This window comes from Puma concolor, chromosome E2 (genome assembly GCF_028749965.1).
Source record: "Puma concolor isolate L17-30 chromosome E2, mPumCon1.1.hap2, whole genome shotgun sequence".
NCBI lineage: Eukaryota > Metazoa > Chordata > Mammalia > Carnivora > Felidae > Puma > Puma concolor.
This window is the reverse complement of record NC_141681.1, coordinates 49,121,941-49,144,831: the sequence shown is the minus strand read 5'-3', so window position 1 is coordinate 49,144,831 and position 22,891 is coordinate 49,121,941. Positions and strand designations below refer to the sequence as shown.

General features: G+C 49.2%; 1 protein-coding gene across 1 annotated transcript; it reads left to right on the top strand.

Annotated features, from left to right (window-relative positions):
• The first annotated feature begins 790 nt into the window (after positions 1–790).
• LOC112851322 (cytochrome P450 2B11-like) lies at positions 791–15,817 on the top strand. Its single transcript, XM_086689841.1, has 9 exons — positions 791–1,064; positions 4,381–4,543; positions 4,690–4,839; positions 6,497–6,657; positions 8,205–8,381; positions 8,676–8,817; positions 10,381–10,568; positions 10,768–10,909; positions 14,555–15,817. Exons 1-9 carry the CDS (start codon positions 894–896, stop codon positions 14,743–14,745), a joined length of 1,485 nt encoding a protein of 494 aa, XP_086545967.1. The 5' UTR covers positions 791–893; the 3' UTR covers positions 14,746–15,817.
• The last annotated feature ends 7,074 nt before the right edge of the window (positions 15,818–22,891 follow it).

Here is a 22,891-nt window from a genome sequence, read left to right as displayed (position 1 = left end):
AGTAAAGGATAGAGAGATAGTCACACAAGACTGTCTGAGAGGGTCAGAGAAATGTCCTGCAATGTGAAGGAAGAGCCAGAGGTGGGGACAGAAGTGCCAGGCACTGCTCAGAGCAATCAGAGAGCCGGGGATGGGGAGGGAACTGAACGCCACACCCGCCAGGCCTCCGTCTCTGTCTCTCTTTCTCTCTGAGTCTCCCCATTTCTGTGCCTCTCTTTCCTCCTGTCCTCCCATCCTCTCATCAGTGGCTGTCACCAGGGGAAGGGGGTGGAATAGGGGGTTGGAGGTAGACACCAGCCACCTAAAGGTCCCACAGAGACAGGGACTGGGAGACGCACAAACACGCAGGCACACCCAGACTCACGCATGGGGTGGGGTGGGGGGGGGGGGGACTTGCGCCCAGATGCACACACATGTAAGCCCTGACACAGGCAAAAACATATACGCAACCTCATGCAGATGCATACACAGAAACACACCAGCACGTTGACGTGAGTACAACAGCGCCCTGCATATAAAGTCATACCAGCACAGGCACAGACGCAAGGAGGCGTGGGACGTACGCAAGCGCGAGCACTTCAAGCCGAACGCGCATGCTCACCCATAGCCGCAAAACAAACACAGCATGTGAGCACCGGGCACATGCACTCTCGTGGGCTTTGGAATCGCTACCGCCTGGTCTCTGCCAACATGTACAGGGTTGTGTGAGCCAGAAGAATGGGACTTCCCATACTTGAAAAACACACCACCCTTTTAAGTTCACACTCTTGGACCTGATGAGAGGGGAGGCGGGGAGTGAATGCAGTTACATAACTGGGTGGGGCAGCCAGCTCAGAATAAAAGGCCCAGCTCAATCAAGGCTGAAGTTGGGACAAAGACAGTTGGTCCGGGCCATGGAGCTCAGCGTCGTTCTCCTCCTCGCTGTCCTCACGGGACTCCTGCTTCTGCTGGCCAGGGGCCACCCGAAGGCCCATGGCCGCCTCCCGCCAGGCCCCCGTCCTCTGGCCTTCTTGGGGAATATTCTGCAGATGGACAGAAGAGGCTTACTCAAATCCTTCCTGAGGGTGAGATGCCGATGCATGGGGTCTGAGGGTGACTCACTGCCCCTGGACCTGGGGATCACTCCCCAGAAGGACTGAAGGCATCCTTTCAGGCTCCGGGTGGGGTGTACGAAGGTGGCGAGGAAGGTGCATGGAGGTGAAGCATGGTAGCTGGTGGTCAGATGGTCAGAGGCGTCCCTGCTCAGTTCAAGTGTGTGGGCACTGGCCCCGGAGTGGGTGGGTGGGTGGGTGGGCACGCGGAGGCGTCTGGGCGCAAGCCGTGGGTATAGAATTTCATACTCTTCTGCCACCGCCTGTGGAGTCTCTGGGCGCCTGCCCGGCCCTGGAAGAGAGAGAAGGGGCAGAGTCACCAACTGTAAGTTTCTCCTCTGGCAAGAAAAGAGAGCGGAGATTGGCCCAGGTGGATGCCAGGAGGAGAAGGAAGACGGGAGGAGGCACAAGGTTCTTACCAATAACGGTCACAAATGTGCGGAAATGGCTGACCCTGGAGTGTTTACCAGGCTCTGTATCACTGCTTTCTACGCATGATTTTCTTGTGGTTATCGATTTATTTATGAATAATGTAATCTACACCGGTGCACCCTCGTGGCAACAGAAGAACTGGGTCACCGACATAACTGCCAGCTTACATACCCCAAGGCCACCACACTCCTGAATCTTGCGTTTGTCATTCCTTTGCTTTTAAGAGAGAGAATTTTCCCACAAGTGGAGGGATGGGTATGCACAGGCCCCGAGTACTTTTTACTTCAGTGCCTCCCAAGGGCACCACACTTTTCTGTAAACTCCTGGGCTTGATTTCTTTGCTCAGATTTACATGGCTAGGATTTATCTGTATCGCCGTGGGAATTCATTAGGTCTGGCTTACCACACGCCTGCGGGCGAGGTGAGGTGCTATCCTTATGGACCGTGAGGCTCAGCCTGGGGAAGACACTTGTCCTCAGTCACACAGCTGGGACTTCATGGAGGGAAAGCTGGGGTCTGGCACAGAGGTGTCCTCATCTCCAATGTCCTCCTGGGCCAAAGCTACCTAATGATTTGGGGATCACAAATCCTTTGAGAATTTGGTTAAGCTGTGGGCTCTCTCCCCTCCAAATGTCCACAAAGATTTTTACATAAAATTTTGAGAGTTCCAGACCCCCTCAAGTTCTTCCATGGAACTTCCAGGATTCTTTAGGGGTCCATGATCCTCCATTATTATTGCATCTTTGGAGACAGGAAGGGAGAGAATGGATTAAGGGGTGTCACGATGGGACAGGTCGGAGAGGGTGGCCCCGCTCCTCCTCCATTCCCTAGTATGCTCCCAGATCTTTCTAGAGTCAGACAGATGTGGATTTTGTGTTCCAGAGTCAACTCTTACTCATTGAGTCTCAGTTTCTTCCTCTGTTAAAATGAGATGGTGGTAAGAATGTGTGTCTTATAACATTAATGAGGACTGGGTGGCATACTGCATAGAGAGCCTGGTGTATATAGTAAGTGCTCATTAAATGGCAGCTCTTTTGATCCATTCATTCAACAGTCATTTACAGGGCACCTTCTGTGTCCTGGGAATATTCTAGGCATTGATGATGTGGCTTTGGACAAGGCATACAAGTTAAGCAAATAAGGAAATACTAGGTAGACAAGAGCTATGATTAAAAGAAAGCCAGGTGCTATTTTAGAAAGTGGTGGAGCTACTTTAGATTGAATAGTGGGGGAGAGGCTCAGTCTCGCTGTGTCTGTGAGCAGACACCCTGCAAGATGTAGGAGCAAAGCACCGTAGAGAGGCAGGTGTCAGTGCAAGAACACTGAAGCGAGAGCAAGCTCGGCATGTTTGGGGGAGAACATGGAGGCTGGATCTGAAGGAGGGAAGGGGCGAGGGGGAGGACAAGCAGAGGGGTGATGCAGCCACCTCATGCAGGGCGATGTGGATCAAGGTGGAGACCTCAGATCTTACCCTCAGCGCAGTGGGGGGCATTGGAGGGTTTGGAGCCAGTTAGGGGTATTAATTAATTTACATTTTCATAGGGAATACTCTGGCTTCAGACTGGGGTGAGGTGGGTGGCCAACTGATCGTAAGGGGATGAGAATGGCAGTAGGGAGACCATAAGGAGGCTCTGCAGAGATCAGTCGGAGAGATTTTGCAGTAAACTTAACCTTTCCATGATTTTAAGTCAATTTTTAGTGAGGCTTAACATGACCCCTAAAAGTGCACAAGTCGTAAACGTTCAGCTCAATGAATTCTCTCAAGCGGACATACTCATGTAATTGACATATAGGTAACTAACGACACCCTGTCCCCAGAAGCCACCCTCCAGTCCCCTTCCAGTTACCACCCTCTCACTATCTTGACTTCATAGAAATAGAGTTAGGACATATGGACACTTTTGTGTCTGGTTGATTTGGCTCAACACTACGCCTGTGAGTTTCATTCAAGTCTTGGCTGTAGCGTGGGTTCTTTTTCATTGCTGCATAGTTATTCCATGGCATGACTATATCGCCATATATTTATTCTCTATCAGTGTTGCTGAGAATTTTATTTGAAAAACTTCAATGGGTGCGTGGGTGGCTCAGTCTGTTAGACTTCCGACTTCGCCTCAGGTCATGATCTCGTGGTTTTTGAATTCAAGCCCTGCATCGGGCTCTGTGCTGACCGCTCAGAGCCTGAAGCCTGCTTCGGATTCTGTGGCTCCTTCTCTCTCTGCTCCTCCCCTCTTCACACTCTGTCTCTCTCTCAAAAATACATAAACGAAAGTTTTTTAAAAATCTTCAGCGAATCAGGTTGTTGGTATTTTGGTGAACCTACGTACACATTTTGGTTGGGCGTGCATCTGGGAGTGAAGTTAATGAGTCATTGAATATGCATGTGTTTAGCTTCAGTAAATACCATGGAGCAGTTCTGCAAATCCCTGTACTGATGTTATGTCACGAGTATCCCCAAAGCTGTCCTTTTCTCTTCATGTCTACCAAGCGGTTTAGGGTAGTTCTCTGGGGACATAGTCAGGAGAAAGAAAGCAGGTTGACGTTGGGTCACAGGAAGGATGACCCTTCAGTTTCAATGCTGGGGAGATCTGGTTCGACTCAAGGGTATAGGCAGAAGTAAAAGATATTTAACCATCTGTACTGCTTAGGGCACCAACCATGCAGACTCTGTCTGGGTCATGGGTTAATCCTTTAGTTGCCGGGTCCTGGGAAGGGGAAGGCACCCTGGGGTGGAGGGTCTTGGGGTACTCAGTAGCTAATTGCCAATCTATACATGAGTGTTTTTATGGTTTAACAACTGGGATGGCCACATGGGTGCACATTGGCTAATAGTAACCTTGGGCGTGGATATGCTTCACAGCTCCGAGAGAAATACGGGGATGTCTTCACGGTGTACCTGGGTCCAAGGCCTGTGGTCATGCTGTGTGGGATAGAGGCCATACGGGAGGCCCTGGTGGACCAAGCTGAGGCCTTCTCTGGCCGGGGGAGAGTCTCTACTGTAGAACGAATCTTCCAAGGACATGGTAAGGACCTCAAAGGCACCTGGAGGGGAATGATGGAAGATGGAAATTGGGGAGGGTGAGTCTGGGAAGGGGGGATAAGAGGCTCAGAGGAGCCCGAAGTCCCCTTCCAACCCTCTTGGCAATCCATGCCTTCCCTACACCCGCAGGTGTGATCTTTGCCAACGGGGAACGCTGGAAGCTCCTTCGGCGATTCTCTCTGGCCACCATGAAGAACTTCGGGATGGGGAAGCGGAGTATAGAGGAGCGGATTCAGGAGGAGTGTCAGTGTGTGGTAGAGGAACTGCGGAAAACCCAGGGTGAGTCCCCGGAGAATGGGTATGCAGGGTGCGTGGCAACAGAAAGACTGAGGTGTATCCGTGGGCAGAGAAAGAGAGGCAGAGATAGAGAACGACCCTGAGAGACCATCCAACAGAGGGACAGACAGAGATGGGTAGGAATGGAACACAGGGAGCCAGAAGAGATATGGGATGTATAGTGTCGAGAGTAACTCAAGGACATAAACTTGGTTATGTATTAGCACGCTATTTACTTGGGTTCAGGGAAACCAACCCATGGATGACTTGTATCTGCAAGGGCAAAAATAAGACTTACATAAAAGCAGGCAAAGAGAGAAAGGGGAAAAGGATAGACACTTTGAAAATGCCAAAGTGGGTTTTCATTCTTCTTGGTGAACTATTGACAAGCTGTCAGTGAGCAAGGAGGGCAGCTGGGGCGTCCTGCCCTCAGGCAGCTGGGGCATCCTGCCCTCAGGCAGCTGGGATGGGCTATCAAAGAAGCACTTCTGAGGGGGGCCTGGGTGGCTCAGCCGGTGAAGCATCTGACTCTTGCTTTCGGCTCAGGTCATGATCTTACGGTTTGTGAGTTCGAGCCCTGCGTCCAGCTCTGCACTGACAGCACAGATTCTCTCTCTTTCCCCCTCTCTCTTTGCCTCTCCTCCACTCATTCTCTCTCTTTCTCTCTCAAAATAAATAGACTTAAAAAAAAAAGAGAAAAGCACTTCTACTTACTTTTGGATTCTCCATATAAGGGTGTTTATGAGACATAAAGATGACAGGGTCCTTTTGTAAGAGATTTTGAGAGGTAAATGTACAGGCTGGGAGGGAGAGGCAGAGGCAGAGACATAGGGAGCAATAGAGGACTAGGGGCAGCAGACAATGAAGACAGACTCAGATGGAAAAAGAGCGACTCAGATGGAGAGAGATAGGGAAGGGAAAAGAGACACAGATGGAGAAATGAAGACAAAGAGAGACTGGAAGAGACCGGGAGAAGCAAAAAGAAACCAAGGCAGAGAGAAACCAAGGTAGAGAAAATGAGACTGACAGACAAGCTCAGGAAAGGGTGTGCAGGGGAGCAAGAGAAGACGGACAGGTGAGACCCGCAGAGAGAGGCTGATGCCATGACACTTCCGGGTGGGTGCACAGTCCCTGCTCCCCTCCCATCCAGGGAGGTCAGGATGTATACAGACATCCACCGTCAAGTGCAGAACGATTCCCTGGAGACCATAGAGCCCTGGAGGTGGAGAGAAGAGATGAAGGGAGGGGATGACAGACAAGGGACAGGGAGAGCAGAGCTTTTAAACTTGCACATGTGATTGACTGAATACCTGCCCTGCACCCATCTGCCCCTGGGACTTAACTACCTGCCCCCAGGGTCAGAGCTGAGGCCTGAGAGGGACCCACCACACAGCCTCCATAGCCCGACGACCCTGCAGACAATAACAGAACGGCACTTTCCCCCCAGGGTTGTGGTGGGAATTTAGTAAAATAATACATGAAGTGCTGAGAACAGGACCTGGCTGGCCCATCATCTGGGCTGGTGAATGTTAGCGGTTCCTGTTCCTGCTTCTTTGTCATCACTGAGCGAGGGAGGGCAGTCACATGGAGATGGGGCAGTGGTCAAGTGCTCCCAAGGCCTTTGAGTCCGTGTCCCATGACCTGTGCCTCCTCCTCCTAGGAGCCTTCCAGGACCCCACCTTCCTTTTCCACTCCATGACTGCCAACATCATCTGCTCCATTGTCTTTGGAACACGCTTTAGCTACAAAGATCCCAAGTTCCTGCGGTTGCTGGACTTGTTCTACCAGACCTTCACGCTCCTCAGCTCCTTCTCCAGCCAGGTCAGGGAGCTGGTGTGGGAGGCTGGTGTGTGAGGTGGATGTCTAGGGCACAGGGAAAGGGGTGATCTGCTTTGGTGTCCCAGAAATGCAGCTTTGGGCTGGAAGGGGGGCACAGACAGCAGGGAGGGACAGGGACACTGAGCAGTAGAGGGCGGGAGGGACGGGAGACAGGGATGGGGAGCCTAGGATGAGGAGACAGAGATGGAGAGTCAGAGAGTCAGCAAGAGAGACCAAGACATGAGGGTTTGGAAGAGGAGAGAGAAGGACAGGGCGAAAGTGATGACGAAGAGCAGAGATCAGAGATTCTGAGAGGCAGAGTGGAGGAGACAGAGGGAGAGAATAGGACTCAGACTGTCAGGCTCTCTATTCTTCTGTTCCTGATTCCTGCAAATCTTCACCTCTGTCTTTGGCAAATCTCCTCAACTGAAGAAATTCAAGGATACGTGTAAATAAGGGACCATTTTTCTTCATTTTCCCCATTTCCCCGCCCACTTTTGGTCTTTTTAAAAATATCTCCCAGATTATAAAGTAATATGCTCCTCTTTTAAAACAAAATAGCGTGGTTTCTCTTTCTCAACCAATCTGGAAATACCCCAATTTTACATTAAGTTTAAAAAATTAAACTGCAGAATAGCATGCCTCGTTATGGTCGTACCCAGGAGTGCATGTCAGTTTTGTGCATAGGACTGTCCCAAATACAAACTCCCATGACCTCCTGCTAGACAGTCTGATCCAAAAACCTAGGATGGCGCCCAGAGTGAGTATTTGCAACAGGTGCAGCAGGTGATTTCACTTTTCTCCTCCCACAGAGAACCACAGAGAGAAAAAAGTCTAGCGTGAAATTCACCACAGAGATATCAATGGTTATCTCTAAAAATTAAGAAAGAATTTTACATTGCACTCTCTGTTTCCACCTTTTTTTTTTTTTGCAATTATTTGCAACAGTTAGGTATTACATTAATTCTCAGACAATATGGTAGAAATATGTTCCAAAATAAATAGTCCTAAGCAGGCAGTAGGCTCATCTTGTGTATGCATCACGTTACCAATGTTTGGTGCAGCCAAGGAGATGTGAGGGGTGGAAAGAGTCAGAGAGGTCCGAGCCAAACAGATCCACTGGGCGAAGTAGGCAATAGAAGCACAGAGAGCCAACCACCTGGCTGACTCAGTCAGTAGACCAGGCGACTCCTGATCTCAGGGTCGTGAGTTCGAGCTCCACACTGGGTGTAGAGATGATTTAAAAGAAAAAAGTAGCTGCAGAGAGACAAGTGAGAAGAGACACACATGGGTAAGGAGAGGCGCCAAGGAGAGAGGTGTGGCAGCAACCAAAACAGGACGGGAGGATGAGGGGGGAAGAGACAGAAGGAGAAAACTGGGAGAATTAACAGATCAAAGGAGACTTAGAATCAGTGAGTGAGAGGCAGAGACAGAAACAGAGAGGCAGAGCAAGATGAGATTCTACCCTACCCAGGCCCCAGGAGGGCTCCCCTCCCTGTGACTCACTGGCTCCGCCCCAGGAGGACCTCACAGCCCCTTCTCTGCTGCAGGTGTTCGAGCTTTTCTACAACTTCTTGAAGTACTTTCCAGGTACACACAAGCAAATCTACAAAAACGTGCAGGAAATCATAGCCTTCATTGAGGACGCTGTGGAGAAGCACCGTGAAACCCTGGACCCCAGCACCCCCCGGGACTTCATCGATGCCTACCTGATCCGCATGGACAAAGTGGGGGTTGGGGGAGGGGAACAGGAGGGGGCAGGGAGGGAGGAAAAGATGGCAGCGAAGAGAAGAAGGGTGGGGAAAGGGGGAAGGGAGTGGGGAAGAGGGGAGGGAGGTTGGGAAAGGGAGGAGAGACTCAGGAACCAACTGAGGGGAAGAGGAAAAAAGGGGAAAGTTGGGAGGAGAGAGGGAGAGAGAGCCAGGTGGTGTGAGACCCAGCAGCAGGGGAGGGCGCCCCCAGGCAAGAGCGTGCAGCAAAGCCCCCGCTCCCCTGACACGCCCCCTACCGCTCGGATTCAGGAGAAGTCCGACCCCAACAGCGAATTCCACCATCGGAACCTCATCTGCACGGTGCTCTCCCTCTTCTTCGCCGGCACGGAGACCACCAGCAGCACGCTCCGCTATGGTTTCCAGCTCATGCTCAAGTACCCTCACGTCACAGGTGGGTGGGCGGGGACAACCGATCGAGGCAGGGGGCGGGGGCTTCTCACCCCTTTGGGAGCTGCAAAAGTGCAGCTGGGATCCTTCCTGAATGAGGGAGGAAGTGTTCACCTCCTATATATACCAGGAGCACTGCAGGTTTTGAATGAGCCCCTGACTAAGGCAGCCCCGCCGGTGGATGGATGAACAATCCGTCGGTGTGTTCTCCCATCATGTAAAGGCAGACTCCTCTCTCTGCCCACCCATCCATCCATTTGTCTATCCTTTTATTTGGTACCTGTATTGATTACCTGTATACTCAGATTCTTTCCCCTATGATTGATTCAAGGACCTAGGCTTCCATTATTTACTTGGATTAATTGATTCAATTGTTGATCTTTTGAAACAGGGATTAATGAATGAAGTACTTGTCATTGATTCATTGGCTCGTTTGTCCATGCATGCATCCATCTGCCCTATGAACTAGATTTCATTCCTTAATTCTTCCATCGGTCTTTCAATCCACCCTTCATCCATTTATTATGCATTTAGTTCAATTAATTCATCACTGATTATTTATCTGTCATTCAATCCCTACATCTATTTGTTCCTTTTTTATACCTATTTTATTTTATCTATTTTTATACCTATTTCATCACTTTTCGATACCTGTTATTTCACTAGTTTATTTATTTATTTATTGCTCTATAGATCTAGCCATCCATTCATTAATGCAATTGATTTACTGGTTAATCAGGTTCACTTATTTGTCTGTGGGCCATTTATTAATTAATGACCCAATAATTCATATATCGATTGATAAACAAATACATACATCCATTCACTAATGTTCTTCCATTCATCACTCTTTCCATTCATAAGTCGACTGGCTTATGTACTCATTTATCCAGGTGTTTGTGGGTTAATGTATTGATCTATTTCATGGTTATATTCCTGACACCTAGCACAGTGTCTCATCTATAATACACACACAATAAATATTAGGTCATTTTCTACTCTTTTTGTTTTTAAAAAAATTTCAATGTTTATTTATTTTTGAGAGAGGGAGAGAGGGGAGAGGGTGAATGGGGGAGGAGCTGAGACCGAGGGGACAGAAAATCCAAAGCAGGTTCTGTAATGACCGATGTGGGGCTCAAAGTCATGAACCTTGAGATCAGGACCTGAGCCGAGGTCAGACATTTAACCGCTTAATTGACTGAGCCACCCAGGCTCCTCTCCAGTCTTTTTAGAGGGAGAATTTTGACAGGTTTATAGCCTTGAGTTCTTATGTGAAATTCTGTGCAAAATTGTGGTGTGTGCTTGTGCACACGCACGTGAGTGTGTGTATGTTTACATGTGCCTGTGGGAAGAGGATTCATAACATTCAATATATATCAAAGGGTGAGAATTCTTGCTTCCCCCCCACCGCCTCGCCTCCCCCTCCTCCAGGCTGGTTGCTCTGAGGGGTGTCAATGACCTAATCCTTTATTACAGGTTTTTCCTGGCTCATTAGCCCACACAAAGCAGTGTCCCTGCTGAAATGTCTCTTTAAAATGAGTTTCCCTGGTCCCACTCTTCTGTGCAGAGAGAGTCCACAAGGAGATTGACCAGGTGATTGGCCCACACCGCTTTCCATCCCTTGATGATCGAGCCAAAATGCCATACACTGACGCAGTCATCCATGAGATTCAGAGATTCAGTGACCTCCTCCCCATTGGCATTCCCCACATGGTCACCAAAGACACTCACTTCAGAGGGTACTTCATGCCCAAGGTGAGGCCAGCTGGGCTCCCACATTTTGCCCGTGTGGGCATCCTGGGTTCTCTTAATCTCTGCACTTGACCTGTTTTTGGTTTTATCACTAGGGCCCTCTTGGTTTTTTGTTTGTCTGTTTGTTTGGTTTTGTTTTGTTTTTGAGGGTGGGCTGAGGAAAGGAATGGCAGTATCTGTTGACCTTGTGACTCTCCCTCAGGGCACTGAAGTATATCCCCTCCTGCACTCTGCTCTCAATGACCCACATTACTTTGAAAAACCAGATGCCTTCAACCCTGACCACTTTCTGGATGCCAGTGGGGCACTGAAGAAGACTGAAGCTTTTATCCCCTTCTCCATGGGTAAGCCAGGCCTCCACTCTCTTTCCCAGACACCAGAGTGAAAGGCCACTCTCTCTTTGAGACAGTCCAGGAGAGATCTTGGTTCATTGAGCAGCTACTATATGTCAGTTGCTTTACCTTTAACCCACTTCATCTTCCCTGCAGCCCTAGACAGGGCTTAAGAAGACCACATCCCAAAGCCACATCTTGGTAAGCTGGACCTTGGGAAAGTATTTTAACCTCTCTACGCCTTGGTATAGAGATACACGTTGGTATAAAATAGGTGATGAGCACTACTCTGAGCGTAGTGCTTTATTGGGGGCTGAAGATGATGCACTGGGCAAGTCACATAGAGACACATTCCCTGCCCGGGGAAATTTACAGCCCAGCAGGGGAGATGGGCATTTATCATTTGACCACAAAATAGTACCTAATTAAACTTAATTAATGCTTGCAATGTGCTTAGAACTGCTTGGCACAAGTCGGTGCTCATGGATGGGATGATGATTATTATCATTAATCATAACTGTGATAAATGCTCTGAAAGGGACTTTGGGAACACAAAGAGGAAATACTGACTACTCTTGGTGGTTCGGTGAGGAAAAGCTTTCCCCGAAGCACTGGCTTCTAAGCTAAGACCTCAGGGGTGACTATCAATCAGCCACTAGGAAGAGTGTTCCAAGCAGAGGGAACAGCAAGTCAAAGCCTGAAGGTGGAGACAGCATGGAGTATTTGAGAAACGAGACAAACCCAGGGAGTCTGGAGTGTGGATTCTAAAAGGGGAGAAGGGTGAAGATCTCAGCTGGAGGGCCTTGGAAGCTGGGGGGAGTTTGGGTTTATCTTGCTGGTACTGGGAGCCAGGAGTGGGTCTTGACATGCTCTGACCTGTCTCTTTCCCCGTTCTCCGCTATGTGGCCCCGTCTTGAGAAAACCCCAATGCGCAGAATCCTCATCCTTTGGGAGAAAGGAGGACCCCCGAACCAAGGCCCTAGTCTTGAGTTCCATCAGTGACCCCCGTGACCCAGATCCCCTGGCTCTGCCCAGTGCTATGGCTTCCCTCATTTCATCTTAAGTGAGAGTTGGGCGACTTGTGGGATGGTGGGGTGGGGCCCATGATCCCATTCACTAGTCCTGTTCTAAGGTTAGAGAGAGAGGCAGAGATGTAGAGAGGGAAGGAGAGAGAGAGACAAAGAAAGAATGAGTGAGAAAAATGGAGAGAAGGACAAAGACACAGAGAGAGATAATGACAGGGGACAAGTGACAGAGACTGAGTGCACAATGAGACAATACAGTGAGGAAGGGGAAACAAGAGGGAATAGGAGACAGAGAGAGAGGGGGAGGGAGAGAGTTTCAGATGGAATCAGATCCAAATGGACAGAGACAGGGAGCTTAAGATTGAAGAAAGTGGGCAAAAGAGGAAGGAGACAGAGGAGCAATGTCTGATGGGAGGTCAATCAGAGCAAAAGACTGATGCAAGATAGCCATGAGTGGAAAGAACGACAAACCAAGCCAAAAGATGTTAGAGCCAACGGGATAGTGAAGGGTGTCCCAGTGGACAGTCCCAGGGATTGGGATTGGAAGAGAGGATGGGAGGGAGACAGTAGGAGTCAGGCTGTTCTGGAAAGAACTGGGTCACAGAACCAGTCACAGGAGAACTAGTCTAGAGCCCTGCTCTGAGTATCTCTAAGTCCCTGTTACCTAACTTCTGATGTGCCAAAAAGATACAGACATTTCCCCCAGAGCTGTCCACATAGGCGTAATGTCTGACACCTTGACTGGTCTAGGAAATATCTGAATGGCCTTGCCATGGTGGCCAGCTTGCAGATCAACAGCCATTGAGGTGGGGTGCCTGGGTGGCTCAGTCAGTTAAATGTGGGGCTTTAGCTCAGGTCATGATCCACCCTTGGTGAGGTCGAGCCCTGTGTCAGGCTCTGTGCTCAGAGCCGAGAGCCTGCTTCAGATTCTGTCTCCCTCTCTCTCCGCCCCACCCCCTGCTCCCACTCTGTGTATTTGAGAGCGCTCTCTCAAAACTAAGTAAACATTAAAAAAGAAAGAGCCACTGAGGTAAAGGAGGCTTTCGGTGCCTCTTCCTGGGGTTCCTACTCCCTTTGTGTTATTTCTCTTCAAGCCCATGCTTCATAACCTACTGGAGGCTCTCACACCTCTGGGAATCCAAGGAAGCAGACCCGTTCACAATTCTTTTTATTTATTTATTCATTTTAATAGCACGTGAGCATGGGCTCCTGAGCAGGGTAGGGGCCGAGAGAGAGGGAGAGAGAAAATCCAAAGCAGGCTCCGTACTATTCCCGCAGAGATCAAGACCTGGGAGCCAAAATCAAGAGTCAGACACTCAACCAACTGAGCCACCCAGGTGCCCCGCCCCATTCACAATTTTAAGTGTAGTTTGGTTTCCCCCCCAAACTTTTGAAGCCATGGCTCTCGGACTGAGATAAAATGACAACCCGGATACAGAAAAACACACACAGTGCCAGATACACCCTCATGCTCCCAACCGCACACACTGCCTCCATGTGCTCCCTGCCCCCCAATCCTCCTCACACTCGCCCCCCTCATACACTCCCCACACAACTCCCCTCCACACTCCCCTCCATAGTGTCCCCACATGTTCCCCAGACAACTCCCCTCTACATTCCCTCCACACACTCCTCCCACACCCCCCCACACATTCCTCCCATCCCTCCCTTTCCTCCTTACCCACTCCCCCCCACACACTCCCCACCCCAACCCCTCCCCACACCCCCACACCCCCACACTCCCCACACAATTGCCCTCCACATTCCCCACACAACTCCTCTTCACACTGCCCCCCCCCCCGTACTCCCCCCACACTCTCCCCCCCATATTCCCCTCCCATTCCCCCCTACCCACTCCGGGCCAACACACTCTCTGCCCCACCCCTCCCCACACCCCTGCCCAGCTCTCACACCACACGTTCCCCACACAACTGCCCTCCACATTCCCCCCACTTCCTCCACACACACACCCCCACACTCCCCCCCACACCCCCTACACTCCCTCCCACACAAACTGCCCACCACACATACATTCCCCACCACAGGCACACACACTCCCCACCAGACACACACTCCCCCCCCCACCCCACACACACTTCTTACCACACACACCCAGAAACAAACACAAACAATAACTACACCTATAGTATCCTTAGTACAGGCCAAGTCCTAGTCTGAGAATTTTTACAAATGTTAATTTCTTTAAGTTCATAATAGTCCTTTGAAATAAGTACCATCCTCCTCATATTAGAGATGAAGGACATTAAAAATGTTGTCAGAAATGTGCACACACCTGCACATGTGGAGGCAGACACACACACACACACACACACACACACACACCTAACCTGAAGTGAGTGTTTATTCTCCAAGTGGCCACTGAAGCCTCTGGAAATCTCACAGAAGCTACAAACTCTGCTGGAAAAATGTGCAAGGCACCTCCACCCAAACGTTAGCCCCTGGTTTCAGAGGGCTCGGGACCCCCCTAAAACACCACCCTGGATTGCAGGTTGAAGGCCAGTCCCATACAAATCTGTTGTTGATGGACACAGAAGTCTGGGCTTTGGGATGTGACCAGGCAAGGGATGTGCATCGGCTCTGTGCCCACATTGGTGACCTTCTGTGTTCACAGGGAAGCGCATTTGTCTTGGTGAAGGCATCGCCCGCATGGAATTATTCCTCTTCTTCACCACCATCCTCCAGAACTTCTCTGTGGCCAGCCCTGTGGCCCCCGAGGACATCGACCTCACACCCCAGGAGAGTGGCATAGGAAGAGTGCCCCCAGTATACCAGATCAGCTTTCAGTCCCGCAGAGGGGACTGAGAGAAGGGCCTCAAAGGATCCCAGGATCAGGAAGTATTCCCACCTCTGCAGAAGCCAGTTCCTTGACTGGCCCTGGGTCTTCCTGCTGCTGAGAGACCCACCACAAGCCAGTGTCTCCCCCCTCCTCGGTTGCTGCCTATGTGGGAGAGTCCTTTCTGCAGCCTCATCTCAGACCATCACTCTGCAGCTCTTGCATAGACTCATGGAAGTGTTTTCCTTTCCTTTGTTAACAGAGTTCCCAGTGTGGTGTATATATAGAAGCTGGGGGCTAAGACGGGAGACTTGACTCAGATGCTCTTTGCATTTGTGCCTCCCAGGCCATGGCTTCCCCCAGGGGCTTCTCCCTTCCTCAGAACAACCACAGTCTCCATTTAGCAACTGTTTGCGCTCCATGATCTGTGCATACGTGACCTCCCTGGAATCCTCCTTCCAGTAGTCCCATGGGGCGGATACAATGATCATGCCCATTTTACACATGAGTAAACAAAGGCTAGACAATGGCATCAGTTGTCTGAAGTCCTATCATATGGCTCGCGGTGGGGGAGCAAGATTCACACTCTCTCTCCCTGGCTCTCCACCTCAAATTCTTCACCTAGTCATACCCCCCTTCCAATATATTTTAAAATTACTGTGAAATTCATATAACATAAAACTAAGTGTTTTCACTTTTTAAAAATTTACTTAGAGAGAGAGAGAGAGAGAATGCAAGTGGGGGAGGAGCAGAGAGAGGGGGAGACAGAGCCTGAAAGGGGCTGGAACTCTCAGACCGCGAGGTCATGCATGGCCTGAGTGAAAGTCAGGCGCTTAACCAAGTGAGCCACCCAGGCACTCCAGAACTAAGTGTTTTAAAGTGCGTGATTTGGTGGCATTGGCTCATTCACAATGTTGTGTAACCACCGCCACTATCTAGTTCCAAACATTTTCATCACCCAAGAAGAAAACTCCGTACCCACTAGCAGTCACTCCCCATTCCCCCTTCCCCTCAGCTCCTGACAACCACCAATCTGCTTTTGGTCTTTATGTGTTTGCCTATTCCATGTGTTTCATGCAAATGGAATCATACAATACGTGCTCTTTTGTGTCCAGCTTCTTTCACTTGGCATAATATTTTGGGGTTCATCCACATTGTAGACCATTGCTTGTACACTGCCATCCCCATTCTTACTGAATTTCCCTACTTCCGTCCCTCTATGCAAGGGCCTCTTAGCTGCAGCTTCTCCCCTGGTGCCTTGGATTCCCTGGTATTCCCCTTCAAATCCCCTGAGACTGAAACAAACATCCAAATCCTGACATCCCCTGGGAAGATGGTGATCCATGCCATCTTACGTGAACCCACTTATTGTCAGGTCACTAGGGATCTTTCTAGAAGATGAGAACTTCTTCACCTCAAAACCAGGCCCAAGAAGGCAAATATTTGCTAAGGAATGAATGAATGAATGAATGAATGAATGAATGGTTAAATCAGGCAGCCTCAAACCCGCCCAACATGGAGCTAGGCTTCCCCCATCAGACCTTATCTTTTTCTTCATTTCTCATTCTCTTCTGAGGCCTGTAGCAAATCCTTCTTTCCAGCGATCTCAGGATGCCTCAGTCCGGTCTTCTAGCGATTTCCAATCCCTCATGATGCAATGCCACCCTCTAAGAAAATCAGCCAAGAGCCACCCTTGCAGCAGACCATCCTACACCAGGCTCTGCCAGCTGGCACCACCGCCCTTCCCTCAAGAAGGTACCCCAGGTTCAAGGGCATTGCCTGCTAAGATACGTCCGGCCAGCCAGGGGCCAATGGGAAGCCAGTTTGAGGATCCAATAGAGAGGCTAAACTTCCTGGCCTCTGCAGCACCTGCCATCTTTGGGTTCCCTGATGCCACTGGGGAGTTACCAAGAGCTGTGCTAAAGTAGATTTTTGGCACATCCGCCCCGACGATCACAGAAAAGAGAAGGTGACACACAACAGAGCAGCCTACCTTTTTTTTATTTTTTTTAAATTTTTTTTTTTCAACGTTTATTTATTTTTGGGACAGAGAGAGACAGAGCATGAACGGGGGAGGGGCAGAGAGAGAGGGAGACACAGAATCGGAAACAGGCTCCAGGCTCTGAGCCATCAGCCCAGAGCCCGACGCGGGGCTCGAACTCACGGACCGCGAGATCGTGACCTGGCTGAAGTCGGACGCTTAACCGACTGCGCCACCCAGGCGCCCCAGAGCAGCCTACCTTTTAAGAGGGACAGCAGGATGGAAGGAAGACATAGGTGGGACCATGGCAGTCACAGCCCCTTGCTGCTCTGGGGTCATCTGGCTTCTTGGAGTCAACTCCCTCCGGGACTGTGGCCTCTGCCCTTCCAGGGGAACTTTTTGCAAATGGACCCCAAGGGCTTTCTCAAGTCCTTCCAGGCGGTGAGATGGGATGGGGAAAGCTGGTGGAAAGCTATCATCTCTCTATCTTATACTTTTTCTGGATCATTTGTGATCAATTACACACAACATGGCCCTTTACTCCTAGATCCTTCAGTGTGTATTTCCTAGGAACGGATATGTTCTCTGATACAGCTGCCATAGTGATCAACTTGAGTGAAGTTAACATTGGTACAATACTTTCATCTCTCCCGTTTGTATTCCAGTTTTGTCAATTTGAGAAGCAGTTTGACAATTTTGAAAAGAAATGGCAGAGTATTTTCGTGGTCGGAGTGATTCCACACTCCAGAGACATCACCATAGTTAAAGGCACAGGCTCTGGAGCCAGACCTCAGAGGTTTGGTCCAGCCTCTGCACCCCATCAGCAAAGTGACCTTGGTGAGGTTATGTAACCTCTTGATGCCTCAGTTTGCCCAACAGTAAAAATGGGGATATTTCTAGCTATACGTAAGCGAAAATATCGACAACAGTGTTTGGGTTTTGCTTTAAAAGAATCCTGATTTTTGGGGGGTGTGGAAGGAGGAGATGGTCGAGAGCATAGATGAAACAAGATTAGCCATGAGTTGATTATTGCTGAAACCAGATGATGGATATTTTATGTATCTATCTTTGTATATGCTTGAAATCTCCCATAGTACAATTTTTTTCAAAGAAAGAAAAGTAAAATAAACGTGGGGAGGGGTGGAGATTATTAATTATCACCCACCTGCCTTTAAAGGTAATTAATAATTGGGGTTAGGAAGAGGGATGAAACAAGTTACTTTAAATTAAATCTAAATTAAGCACTGCCTGGAGCATGGCAAATGTTGTTAACTATTAGTTTTTATTTGTTACCAGCAGGTGGCGCTGTCTCCCAGCTGCATAGGGAGCGGGGCTTGGGAGCCCATGATTATTAGCCCTGTGTTTGAGGGATGCTTGGCTGGCCCCTACAGTAGACTCTTATGGGAGTCGTGAGTTCAAGCCCCATGTTGGGAGTGAGGACTACTTAAACACACACACACACACACACACACACACACACACACCACACAGGTTACACAGTTTCATTAAAAATAATTAGCCCTGGGGCGCCTGGGTGGCTCAGTTCAACTTCAGAGTCCAACTTCGGCTCAGATCATGATCCCACGGTTGGTGAGTTTGAGCCCCGTGTTGGGCTCTGTGCTAACAGCTCAGATCCTGGAGCTTGCTTCAGATTCTGTGTCTCCCTCTGTCTCTGCCTCTCCCATGCTCATGCTCTGTCTCTCTCTGTCTCAATAATAAATAAACATTAAAAAAAAAATTAATCCTGAGTTTGAATTCTGCTTTGCTGCTTCCTAGCTGAGATCTTGAACATTTACTATCTCTGAGTCTTTATTAGTTTATAAAATGGGGGTAATCATATTATCAACTTCTGAGTTGTTAGGATGTAAAGTGCCTGATGATGTATTGGAGTATACTTTTCTGAACATCTGTTTCTGGGGCTGGATCCGTCTCTGGGCACAGTGTTCCTCCTTTCCCCTATGGGGAGAGGCTACAAACAAATGGTGGTGAGAACTTTCTCTCCTAGGCCCCGCAGTATCCATTCCTGTTGCAGGTCAGTCCTCCAACCATGAGATGGCGACATTTCCCAGAAGACTGGAACTTTTAGAAATCCAGTGTTGAGAAGTGCTTAAGATTTGAGATTCTGAATCAGAGTTAGAATTCCCACCCCATCACCTGTAATCTACCTGAACTTACTAGTCTGCCCTTCAGTTCCCTCCTTTATAAAGTGAATTATCTCGGGGCACCTGGGTGACTCAGTCCATTAAGCATCTGACTTCAGCTCAGGTCATGATCTCATGGTTTGTAAGTTCGAGCCCCACATCTGGCTCTCTGCTGTCAGTGTAGAGCTCACTTGTAATCCTCTGTACCCCCGTTCTTCTGCCCCTCCCCTACTAGCAGTAGCTGTCTTCTTTCAAAAATAAATAAAAACAGGGGTGCCTGGGTGGCTCAGTCAGTTAAGCACCCAACTTTGGATCTGGTCATGATCTCACAGTTCATGAATTTGAGCCCCGTCTCTGGCTCTGTGCTGACAGCACGGGGCCTGCTTCAGATTCTCTGCCTCCCTCCCTCTCTCTCTGCCCCTCCCCACCACCTCAAAAATAAATAAACATTTTAAAAAATTAAAAAAAAAAAGATTAAAGGGGCTCGGACCCCAGATTGACCACATGGAGGGGAACCACTTGCCACCTTGGACAACCCAACTTCAAAGGGATCACAAAGGAGAGAAAGAAACTTCTGTTTTATTTAAGTCACTGTATCTTGGGCTCTGTTGGTTTCAGCAACTTGGGCCTTGACGTTAATTAATACAGACATTCTCCACGCCTTCTGCTTGGAGATTCTCTGATGGGTACCCTTGATCCCACCAGCCATTGATGACTTTTGCAACATTTGTCAGCAAGTCCAGCTCTGTTGACTCCCCTCAGGGACCCAGAGCTCCAATGACCATTGCTGTAGAGGCAGACTCTCCAAGGTGGGGCTTAAATAATCAATAGCTGTGCAGTTATGCAGGTTGTCCACTGTGCAGGGAGGGAAAGGTCACTGCAAGCTGCTCACACTTCACTTGCCAAGTCACACATCTTGGTGCAGAGCTGCATCCAACCACAGGAAGACATTTTTTTTTTTTAATTTTAAACTGTTTATTTGTTTTTGAGAGAGGGAGAGAGAGAAACAATGTGAGTGGAGGAGGGGCAGAGAGAAAGGGAGACACAGAATCTAAAGCAGGCCCAGGCTCTGAGCTGTCAGCACAGAGCCCGACACGGGGCTCGAAATCATGAACCGTGAGATCATGACCTGAGCTGAAGGCGGATGCTTAACCAACTGAGCCACCCAGACGCCCCAAGACACTTTTTTATTTTTCAAAAAATGGTACTCATCTAGCGGAGCATTCTGAGGAATGGATCTGCCAGATGAGATACTTTTTTTTTTCTTTCCTTCTAATTTATCCATCTGGAGGGAGCTGTTTTCTAATTAACACAAGGGCACCTGACTGAGCCTAAGTTCAGATTCAAGAACCAGGACTTGTCAAGATTCCTGGTCTTACAGGCAACCTCCATGGAACTCCCAAGAAATTGAAATTTCTCCCGGAAGTTAAAACAGTACAACTTGGAATTGAAATCTTCCTCTAAACCCCCTTCAGGTTGGACCTGGAGGTCAAGATGGAGAATTAACTGTCAGAGAAGAGGACTAGAGGCCGCCATGTTGGATGTCAAAGGCAGTCACTGCACTGCCAAGATGTTGACCGTTAGAATGCCAACTTTCTGCTTCCAGTAGCAGAATTGTTGCGAAACGGCAGTCAGTCTCTTGTGGGTAGTCTTTCCACACCCGCTCAGTTGCATAACAACACGCCTTGGGCCTGGAACAATTCCTAATCAAGAGGTAAGGAGCGCTCCCAGCTTGTGCTGGGCTTACTGCCTTGTGAGGAAATATTTTTCCCTGTGTCAAACTTAATGAGTACTCCCTTGTTCTTTTTTTTCTTAAGATTATTTTTATTTATTTAGAGAGAGAGCTAGAGAGCAAGCAGGGGAGGGGCAGAGAGAGAGGGAGAGAGAGAATCTCAAACAGGCTGTGTGCTGTCAGTGCAGAGCCAGAGGCAGGACTCAAACCCACGAACTGGGAGATCGTGACCTGAACCCAAATGAAGAGTCAGAGGCTTAACTGACTGAGCCACCCAGGTGCCCCAGTACTCCCTTGTTCTACTTAAGTGCATGTGTCGATGGCCCTCAGACAAGTCCCTAGCTTTCTGGATTTCAGACCCCCCAGGGGAGGGGTCCGGGTCTTTCCAGTGCAGCATAAAGTGGGGTGTGTGCATTTACATGGCTAGTGTTGGCCGTGGAGTAGATCTTCCGGTCATGGGGGCCTGGATCTTGTGCACTTGATCTCCTCCCTTGCTGTAAGTAAAGGCTGTATCACTTGAGCCTGGTGTGTGTGTTGTCTGTTTCAGTGACCTTGAATTATGCGCCCGTTTCTCCCCTGGGTGGCATGAACTGCCTCTAACCTTCCCTGTACAGCCTGGTCACCTAGTGAACAGTGAAAGAAGAATCTTGGACCAGGGGCACCTGGGGGGCTCAGTTGGTTGAGCGTCTGACTCTTGGTTTCATCTCAGGTCATGATCTCATGGTCCCTGGGGTCAAGCCAGGCGTTGGGGTCTGTGCTGGCAGCACAGAGCCTGCTTAGGACTCTCTATCTCCCTCTCTCTCTGCCCCTCCCCTGCTCACTTATGCTCTCTCTCTCTCTCAAGATAAATAAACATAAAAGAAAAAAAATCTTGGATCAACAGTGCATTTAACAATAAGGATATTTAATTCTCTTACAAAGCAAAGTCTGGAGGTAAGCAGTGCCAGAACGGATTTGGTAACTCACAGGGTAATAAAAAACTGTTTATTCGCTCGCTCCATTGTCCTCTTTGCTGACTTCTAGTCCTTGCCCAGCTGTCTCCAAAGTCAAGCAGCGAGCAGCCTGCACCTTAAGAGGACTTTCTTCACATCCTACTCCCTTTTTATTAAAGAGGAAGAGTCTTTTTTTTTGGAACAACATAGCAGAAATTTCCTCTTATGTCTTTTTGACCAAAACTTTGACACATGAATACCCATAGCTGCAAGGAATGCTGGGAAAATGAGTATTTCCAAGCTTTTTTGTGGGACCCAAGCTTTGCAGTCCAAAAAAAGAGAACGGGAACGTCTGTGGTGTAGACAGTCAGCAGGCTGTACCGCAGGGGTACAGCCCATGGTTTCAGTGGGCTGAAAGGTTTTGGACATCTGACTGACACCTTGCCACAGTGTGCACCTCGCACCCTGCTCAGAGTTCCTTTGTTAGACCCTGGCTCAGGGATTAGCCTTTTTATGGGGACGGAGGGTAAATGAAATTTTTGGTCGTGTATGGGAGTTGCTGTTGTGTTGAACAGGGACATTTTTTAAAAGTTTATTTGTGAGAGGGAGTGGAGAGGCAAGGGAGAAAGCGAGCGAGAATCCCAAGCAGGCTCCACACTGTCAGCGCAGAGCCCGACTCAGGGCTTGAACCCGTGAACTGTGAGATCATGACCTGAACTGAAATCAAGAGTAGACGCTTGACTGAGCCACTCAGGTGCCCCCAAGTGGGGCTGCTTTTGGGCTGCATGTAGGAGCAGCAAGTGGGTGTGTCTTGATTCTGGTCTAAACGTGGACCACAGTGGACTAGGACTGAGAGGTCTACTGTTTGTTGTCATCTGAGTGCTCCTTCACTTCCTTCCTTACCTGGTAATCACCTGACGTGGGGAACTTCCTCCACAACACAGGTACTTGGTCCTAGTGGGGCTGTAAGACCAGACACTGTCCTCCCCTCCCACCCTCCTCAAGGGGGAACAAAGGCTCTGGCTGCTACTGTCATAGACTCATGGTGATTGGACCAAAGATGGGCATGTGACTCAGGCGGGGCCAATCAGGGTCTCTCTTGAATTAATAGGGAGTTGGGGGCTGTAATGAACAACTTTCCCTCCAAAAAATGTGAGAGCGACCCAGAATGAAGCCATAGCACAAAGGGAGGGACAGGAGCACCTTTCCTCTCAAGGGTGGTGGTGGTAGTGAAAGAGTTGCTGAAGCTGGTTAACCTCCCGGAATACCCAAATTAACTAATATGGGAGCTAATCAATACTGCCCCTTTGCTTTCTTTTTTGCTTTTTTAACCGGTTTGAGGTCAGTTTCTGCTATTTGCAACTGAAAGAAAAAGAGCACATATGTGTT

Excerpts from the sequence above, each read along its gene's own strand:
- LOC112851322 (XM_086689841.1), top strand. The coding sequence starts at position 894 with ATGGAGCTCAGCGTCGTTCTCCTCCTCGCTGTCCTCACGGGACTCCTG. Across the intron at positions 6,658-8,204 it reads TCAGCTCCTTCTCCAGCCAG|GTGTTCGAGCTTTTCTACAA; the intron begins GTCAGGGAGCTG and ends TCTCTGCTGCAG. Across the intron at positions 8,818-10,380 it reads CAAGTACCCTCACGTCACAG|AGAGAGTCCACAAGGAGATT; the intron begins GTGGGTGGGCGG and ends TCTTCTGTGCAG.